This window comes from Semicossyphus pulcher, unplaced genomic scaffold (assembly GCF_022749685.1).
Source record: "Semicossyphus pulcher isolate SPU_LCO1_2020_fin unplaced genomic scaffold, fSemPul1.0.p SCAF_7, whole genome shotgun sequence".
Taxonomy (NCBI): Eukaryota; Metazoa; Chordata; class Actinopteri; order Labriformes; family Labridae; genus Semicossyphus; species Semicossyphus pulcher.
Window position 1 is genome coordinate 32803647 of NW_027211748.1, and position 9430 is coordinate 32813076.

Consider the following 9430-nt stretch of genomic DNA (forward strand, 5'->3'; position numbering starts at 1 on the left):
TATTGGACATGTCCTGATGGGGGCGCTAGAGAAAACAGCATGCTGTCATTACCTTCCTCTCGGAGCGTGAATCAATAAGTGTGATCAGTTTGTGGTTCAATAAGACACCAAATGATAAAATGATTGACAGTTTTTTAATGAGGAAACTAAAAAAGAAATAAATTATATGAACAAAGAACTGAAGAATATTTTTTTGACAACAGTGTTTGTCTTACCAGTTATATAATTAATACAGCGGTAGTAGCGCACACAACTCCAAACTTTGTTTCAAAATAGCATTTCGGGTGCACGGTAGAAAATCAAATGTAGAAAAACAAAAGCTCCGGCACTCACAGGATCATGGATGACTCAATTTAATGTGGGTAACGAACGCGTAGAGCAGAAACGCGTTTGTTACCCACATTAAACTGAGTCATCCATGATCCTGTGAGTGCCGGAGCTTTTGTTTTTCCAGTTATATAATTAAACTAATACTATTAAGAATAATAATAAAAATAATAATCTTAATATTTATACTTATTTTACTCACAGTTTGTTTTCTTTCATCATCAGCATCCTATCTTTGGTTTTTTTATATGAATCAATTAAAAAAATAGAACATGGTGTAAACAACAGAACATGGTACAAACAATTGAACACACTAGAAACTGTAGACCAATAAAACATTACAGGCATTAGGACAACTAGAGCACACTGACTTGATAAAGTGTTGCATAGGATCCTGAGGTGGTTCCAATGTGGAAAAGAGTCTCTGCCAATAATGCCCCGTCGTTAAACATAAATAGTTCCCAGGAAGCAGGAAGCAGGGTTTTTGTGGTGTGTTACGAGCAGCCACACTCGTCCACTATCATGTCCCGGACGTCCTTCTTGATGATCTTCTGCTCCTCATTGTAGTACAACATGGACATGGCTCGCAGCCGGGTGGGCACGCAGCATGACTGGATGTTCTGAAACGGGCCAAAGCCCCTCAGACGATAATGGTTGATCACCGTTGAGTGGAAGGACAGGGACGAGCCGCCGAAGCTCGCCATGTGGTTGGAACAATCGCCCTCACAGTAGTTGGCGTGGTAACCTGACGGAGCGATGATCCAGTCATTCCAGCCAATGTCTTTGAAGTCCACGTAAAACTGTCGCTTGCAGCAGAGGCGTGTTTTACCATCACACTCCAGACCTCGTTTGACTCGTCGCTTGCTGGCCTCCTCCCGAGCTCGTAGCACCACCATGAGGAACGGCCGGTGAGACTGATCTCTCCCTTCGACTCCCGTTGCCAGGACGGGTGAGGCTCCGCCCTCAGTGCACAGGGGGCAGGAAACCTGCAGGTCGAGTGAGCTGCCGCCACCATCCAGAAGCATCTGAACATGGCGAGAAATAGTGAGGGTATGCCAGCCACTGCGCCTAGTGTCCACCATCTTCTCTGAAACACATTCCTCCTCCTCCCCATCATCATCGAGCCGATGAAACAGACGCAACATCACTTTGCTTTTCACTCGGTTTACCTTCAATACCCTCAAGAAGATCCAGACGTTGGCCTGTTCCACCACTGACGAGCCGCCACCACCATCCATCAAAATGTCAAAGGTCACAGAGTTCAGAGACTCTCCTGCAGCAGAGAAATAAGCATTTTAGCAAGTAAACAGGAATTCGCCCCATCCTGCCAAACTGATGATCTGGTTCTACAGCTTTTCCGTTCACAGCCTCAAATGTGCTTCTTTAGAGATCTGATGGTTTAAATATTTAGAGATCTGATGGGGTTAGGGGTTATGTTTATTTACCATGCTGGTAATTTTAGTACTTAATCTAATTGATATTAACGAGGGAAAATGGCTCATCTTTCATCAATTCTGTTAATGCTGGCCAGCCTTTATATAGGTTTTAAGACGCTGGGTTTGCTGGCATCTAACAAGAAGAACCAGAAAACCCAACTGGACGGAGGTACAGTGTTTACTTTCAGCTCAAGGAGTTGATGAACGTAAAATCATTTTAAGAGATAAATTTGGCCACAGTTTTACAGCTCAAACCAAGAGAATGGGAAAACAGCACAGCAGATAAATGCATGTTTCCCTCTGGTTGTGAGCACTAGTGAGGAGTGTGAAAAGCATGGTATGTGTTGAAGTCTATACCGCTATATCCATTCCCATTACTTTAGTGAGCCTGTGGGGTGTGAACATTGAGTGGACACGCTGTAATTATGATCACCCTGCTGATTGATAGTTGCGACAGATCCAAGTTATCACTGCTGCACTTTGCATTTTTCCAGTTGCCAAATATCTTAAAGGTGCTATATGTACCTTTCAGCGACACGGTCGTCCATTGAGGGAACTGCAGTTGACCTTCTTGTACATGCTTGCGCGGACACTCGCATACATGAACAAGCATCCAGGGTTTTTGCCGAAGACACACGAAACTAAGCATGCTCAGTCTCTGAACTCACCGGCTCTGTTTACTTTTCACTGACGGGTCGTGTTCATTGACCGGCTTCATGTCTTCCAAAATCAACACTGTTTGTCATCATACCTCAGTTAGTCTCATGATGAAGTTATTTGTCAAGCTAGACTGACAACACTGACACACACACTCACTCAGTATTTTGGTTGTCATAACGTTAGCGAGCATGCTAAGGTTAGCCAACTAGCTCTAATATAAATACACTACATGACTCCAGCATTGTGCTTCGTAACCAAACGGCAAATTACACCGACGAACCAGCGAATCATCACAAGCATCGGCAAACATTAGCCAGGCAGGGCAGGGCGGCTGCAGAGAGCTGGGAGGAAGCACTTTTTTCTATGACAACAATAAGTCGTGGGTCTGTTTTGATCCCAAAAGCAGTCGAAGGTCTCCATGAGTCGCATGCCCTGCTGATGTTGACTCTAGTTTTCGCCCTGACGTCGGTCACTTCCTGTTTGGTCAGACGGGCTTCACTAGATAAAACTTATTCTGTTTTTTATTCTGTAGTTTGTGTTGGTGTTGTTGTGGGTGCTGTCGTTTCTTGACATTATCCGTCTCCATTTCACAGCTTGCGTTGTCTCGTGATGCTAAATGTTGACTGTAGTGGCATGAAATGAGCTCTTGGCAGAGGTACTCGCGAATGCGCAGATACGTCACATCCTCTTGTTTCGCGGAAAAAACGTCCGAAAACCGAGTGCTTTACATAAAAATCAGCCCACAGGTTGTTAGGGCCGATGGAGGAAGTTGGGGAAGGGCTGAGTTTATCAGTTCCTCTACTATTCCTTCACGCAGTGCCAAAAAAAAAAAAATTTGATGAATATATGTAAAATCTTACATACAGCCCCTTTAATGTTGTGATCACATTCGTTTCTGGCGATATCGCGTTGTTGCGTTGGGTTGATTCGCATCTCTAATGACATCCATCACAAACATGATCCCTGCATGATCGAATCTGTAGTGTTTAATTAGCTTACTGTTATTTAGTGTTTAAGAACATTTCTCCTATCTCTCTCTTTCCGCCATTTTTTCATTTGCTTAAGAATCCTCTAAGTCCTCCTCACTACTCCTAAGAGTTCCTCACCTTAGGAACTCTCTTAAGGGCTGGGATGCTCTGTGAATAACTTTTCTTTACTAGGATCTAGTCTTAACTTTAAGGGGAAATTCTTAGAAAATGTCAACATTCAAAGAATTGTCTTAGAATTTCGCCAGGACAAGAAACTCTTTATAAAAGGAAGCTTTACAAATACGGCCCCTGATGGTTTAGATCTTTATAGATCTTGAGAGATCTGATGGGTTAGATCTGGTTTCTGTTACATTTATTGAACTGCCGCCTGTCGTTACTGCAAAGCAGAAATCTTTTTACAGCAGAAGAACCTTAAACTTTGAGGCTGTGAGAAATGTTGCACTGATGTCTGGTTGATGATTAGTGAACAACATGAAGACAAACTTTATTTATTTCACCCTGCTGGTTTTTCTCTGAAAGGAATGATTTTTATCAATCAAGAAACTGTGCCCCCAGCCCCCCTTTTGTTTTTGTCTTCCTGTCTTTTGAATGAACAAACAAAGAAATTAATTAATAATAACAGAATGAATGGAGCCGCTGCCTCTAAATATATTCCATGTGAGCAGAGACACTAAAAAAAGAAAAGGCCTGCTTTCTGGGAATGTTGTTAACAAGGTCGAACACAGACACGCATGCATGCATGCACGCACACACACACACACACACACCCTTTGTCTCTCAGCAGGATAATTACCGAGGCCCAGATTTGTCTGAATGAAAAGATTATTTACGGCCTGAGACCACTCGGTATGTCCCCCCACCCCTCTCGTTACTGTCCTCTAATTTGAGCCTTTGAGGGACATTTTTAATCAAAGTTTCCTCTGAAAGACAAAACTATTTATAGCACAAAAAACATTCTGTACATTTATGTAAACAAAGAGGCGACGGGATGATGCGATTGGTCACGAGCTGCTTCATGTTCATCATCACATCTAATAAGTAAAGTTACTTTAAGATTATTTGTATTATTATGTATATACGTATATATTATTATGTATATATTTGTTTATATGTATATATTTATATATATACTGTATATATAAAGATGTGTGTGTGTTTGAAAAAATGAAAATGAAACATTTGATTCATGAAGCAGACTAAAATCAATTTGATAATATTATTTATGATATTGATAATTCTCTATTGATAATAGTATGATCTGCTTTGAATGCTCTATGTATGAATGGTGCTTGATAAATAAACTTGCCTTGCCTTGCCTAACAAAAGGGATGGGGAGTTAGAGATGAAATTTCCATCAGACCAGACTTTAAACTTTCAATGATCCCACAACAGGAAATATATGGTATCACAGCTATATGTATGCCTTATGTACTTCAAATTATATGACGTCATAAATATTGCTGACAGTCATTTAAATCTCTTCTGAACTGGACTTCTTCTCCGATATTCAGTTGTCCTGAGAAAAGAATGATGACTTAAAAATTCTCCGATTTATTTTTAGTTCCACAGCTGAATAGTTTTTGCTGAAATACAAGTTTTAACTATGACTTTATAACTTCTATACTGACTAGGTAATCCTTCAATTATGACTCTGTAACCTTCACTATGACTCTGTAACCTTTTCACTATGACTCTGTAACCTTCACTATGACTCTGTAAGCTTCCCTATGACTCTGTAACCTTTTCACTATGACTCTGTAACCTTTTACAATGACTCTGTAACCTTCACTATGACTCTTTGACCTTTTACAATGACTCTGTAACCTTTTACAATGACTCTGTAACCTTCACTATGACTCTTTGACCTTTTACAATGACTCTGTAACCTTCCCTATGACTCTGTAACCTTTTACAATGACTCTGTAACCTTCCCTATGACTCTGTAACCTTTTACAATGACTCTGTAACCTTCACTATGACTCTTTGACCTTTTACAATGACTCTGTAACCTTTTACAATGACTCTGTAACCTTCCCTATGACTCTGTAACCTTCACTATGACTCTGTAACCTTTTACAATGAATCTGTAAACTTCACTATGACTCTTTGACCTTTTACAATGACTCTGTAACCTTTTCACTATGACTCTGTAACCTTCACTATGACTCTGTAACCTTTTACAATGACTCTGTAACCTTTTACAATGACTCTGTAACCTTCACTATGACTCTTTGACCTTTTACAATGACTCTGTAACCTTTTACAATGACTCTGTAACCTTCACTATGACTCTTTGACCTTTTACAATGACTCTGTAACCTTCCCTATGACTCTGTAACCTTTTACAATGACTCTGTAACCTTCACTATGACTCTGTAACCTTCCCTATGACTCTGTAACCTTTTACAATGACTCTGTAACCTTCACTATGACTCTTTGACCTTTTACAATGACTCTGTAACCTTTTACAATGACTCTGTAACCTTCCCTATGACTCTGTAACCTTCACTATGACTCTGTAACCTTTTACAATGAATCTGTAAACTTCACTATGACTCTTTGACCTTTTACAATGACTCTGTAACCTTTTCACTATGACTCTGTAACCTTCACTATGACTCTGTAACCTTTTACAATGACTCTGTAACCTTTTACAATGACTCTGTAACCTTCACTATGACTCTGTAACCTTTTACAATGACTCTGTAACCTTCACTATGACTCTGTAACCTTTTACAATGACTCTGTAACCTTCACTATGACTCTGTAACCTTTTACAATGACTCTGTAACCTTCCCTATGACTCTTTGACCTTTTACAATGACTCTGTAACCTTCACTATGACTCTGTAACCTTTTACAATGACTCTGTAACCTTCACTATGACTCTGTAACCTTTTACAATGACTCTGTAACCTTCCCTATGACTCTTTGACCTTTTACAATGACTCTGTAACCTTTTCACTATGACTCTGTAGCCTTCACTATGACTCTGTAACCTTCACTATGACTCTGTAACCTTTTACAATGACTCTGTAACCTTCACTATGACTCTGTAACCTTTCACTATGACTCTTTAACCTTTTACAATGACTCTGTAACCTTCACTATGACTCTGTAATCTGTAACCTTCCCTATGACTCTGTAACCTTCACTATGACTCTTTGACCTTTTACAATGACTCTGTAACCTTTTCACTATGACTCTGTAGCCTTCACTATGACTCTGTAACCTTCACTATGACTCTGTAACCTTTTACAATGACTCTGTAACCTTCACTATGACTCTGTAACCTTTCACTATGACTCTTTAACCTTTTACAATGACTCTGTAACCTTCACTATGACTCTGTAACCTTTTACAATGACTCTGTAACCTTCACTATGACTCTTTAACCTTTTACAATGACTCTGTAACCTTTTACAATGACTCTGTAACCTTCACTATGACTCTGTAACCTTTTACAATGACTCTGTAACCTTCACTATGACTCTGTAACCTTTTACAATGACTCTGTAACCTTCACTATGACTCTGTAACCTTTTACAATGACTCTGTAACCTTCCCTATGACTCTTTGACCTTTTACAATGACTCTGTAACCTTCACTATGACTCTGTAACCTTTTACAATGACTCTGTAACCTTCACTATGACTCTGTAACCTTTTACAATGACTCTGTAACCTTCCCTATGACTCTTTGACCTTTTACAATGACTCTGTAACCTTTTCACTATGACTCTGTAGCCTTCACTATGACTCTGTAACCTTCACTATGACTCTGTAACCTTTTACAATGACTCTGTAACCTTCACTATGACTCTGTAACCTTTCACTATGACTCTTTAACCTTTTACAATGACTCTGTAACCTTCACTATGACTCTTTAACCTTTTACAATGACTCTGTAACCTTCACTATGACTCTTTAACCTTTTACAATGACTCTGTAACCTTCACTATGACTCTGTAACCTTTAAACTGTAGTAATCTTTTAATTATGACTCTGTAATCTTTTAACTGTAATTCTAACTTTCGGTCTGATTGGCGATCTTTTAAGCTCAACGGGATGTTTCTTATTGGATGTTGGACTCACCCGGCTCTGCAAAGGTGATGATTTCAGATGGTGGTTCAGGGGCGACTGGGAACTGGCCTTCCTCCTGGATCTCCACTCTGCCATCTTCGGCTATGCGGCCGACGTGCAGTTTCTTGATGGCGTTTAGCATTGCGGCACGAGGGACCAGCTGCGTCAAGTTGGGGCGTGTGCTCAGGTGCAGCATGTTAAGAATGTGACGTTTCACTGCCTCCACCATGTCACTATGATCTCCCAAAGAAGACGAGTTTCTCCTCATGTGAGACAGAGAGCATGATGGACAGTCCGAGGGTGGCGCCCCCTCCTGGAGCCGAGACTTCACGTCAACCTCCAAAACTGGAGTGGCTGTTGGAGAGGCGTTGACCAAAAGCCTGAGGGCAACGACGAGGAACACAGCTGACTGAAAGGACATGATGCTCTTATGTTGTCTGTACAGCCAGTAGAGTCTAAGTAGAGTCTGTAGGTCTTGATGCAGTAATAGGAAGCAATAGTTGAACAGTTCTAGATCATTCAGATCAGGTTCTGGTCTTCAGGTCTGTGAATATGGTTCTGGATAGCTCAGAGTGTTGCAGGTCTGGTTCCTGGTGGTTCGGGTCCTGATGGTTCGAGACCTGATGGTTCGGGTCCTGATAGTTTGAGTCCTGATGGATCGAGACCTGATGGTTTGAGTCCTGATGGATTGGGTCCTGATGGTTTGAGTCCTGATGGTTTGTTGGTCTGAGCTGAATGTGTGCAGGGTCACTCTACTCTCCCTCTGTAATTATACCTCTCTGCCTGTTTAATCCCTCCCTCCATCCACAGAGGTATTTCCCTGTGAGTCACACACACACACTGTGAGTAAAGTCTCTCAGAATATCTCAGGACTGTTTGTGGTGTTTCCTCCTGAATGAACGTCACGACAGAAGAGGAGGAGGAAGGAGGGCAGAGGAGGAAGAGAGAGTGTCCCTGATTCATTCATACCACACACACACACACACACACACACACACACACACACACACACACACCGATGACTCAAATATGCATCATCATCACCTCACGTGGAGGAGAAACTCTGTCGGTGTGAAATTAATTTTTAGACTGAAAACTGTTTATTGATATAATCCGAGTCCTGCACACAGCAGATGGAGTGCGCTCAGAACAGACCGTCTCTCTCTCTCTCTCTCTCTGTCACACACACACACACACACACACACACACACACACACACTCTGACTTTGAACTCTTAGACCAGGGCAAGAAGGTTCAGCAGCATCACTCTTCTAAAGGAGAAAGTTCTTCTTCCTACGTCCATGCATTCGTTACTTCCAGGTTGGATTATTGTAACTCGTTACTATCAGGCTGCTCTAATAAGTCACTAAAAACTCTGCAGCTGGTACAAAATGCTGCAGCACGTGTGCTGACAAGAACTAGGAAGAGAGAGCACATCTCTCCTGTATTAGCCTCTCTGCACTGGCTTCCTGTAAAATCTAGAATAGAATTTAAAATCCTTCTTCTTACTTACAAAGCTCTTAATGGTCAGGCACCATCATATCTTAAAGAGCTCATAGTGCCATATTACCCCTCTAGAACATTGCGCTCCCAGGATGCAGGCCTGCTTGTGGTACCTAAAGTCTCTAAGAGTAGTGTTGGAGGTAGAGCCTTCAATTACCAGGCCCCCCTCCTCTGGAACAATCTACCAGTCAAGGTCCGGGAGGCAGACACCCTCTCTTCTTTTAAGAGTTCAAACTTTCCTCTTTGATAAAGCTTATAGTTAGGGCTGGCTCAGGCTGGGACTAGCCCAGAGTTATGCTGCTATAGGTTTAGACTGCCGGGGGATCTGACACACCAAGCTTCTCTCTCCATCTCTTGTCTGCTGTATCAATAAGAATTGGTTGATAGAATTCATTGTGTTACAGTGTGGATCTCTACTGCTCTCTGCTGGATGT

The 9430-nt window shown here is 41.4% G+C and overlaps 1 protein-coding gene across 1 annotated transcript; it reads right to left on the reverse strand.

Annotated features, from left to right (window-relative positions):
• Nucleotides 1-821: 821 nt before the first annotated feature.
• On the reverse strand, nt 822-7914 carry inhbab (inhibin subunit beta Ab). The gene is made up of 2 exons (XM_069685227.1): nt 7506-7914; nt 822-1600 (listed from the first exon to the last, which is right to left on the reverse strand). Exons 1-2 carry the CDS (start codon nt 7912-7914, stop codon nt 822-824), a joined length of 1188 nt encoding a protein of 395 aa, XP_069541328.1.
• Nucleotides 7915-9430: the final 1516 nt, after the last annotated feature.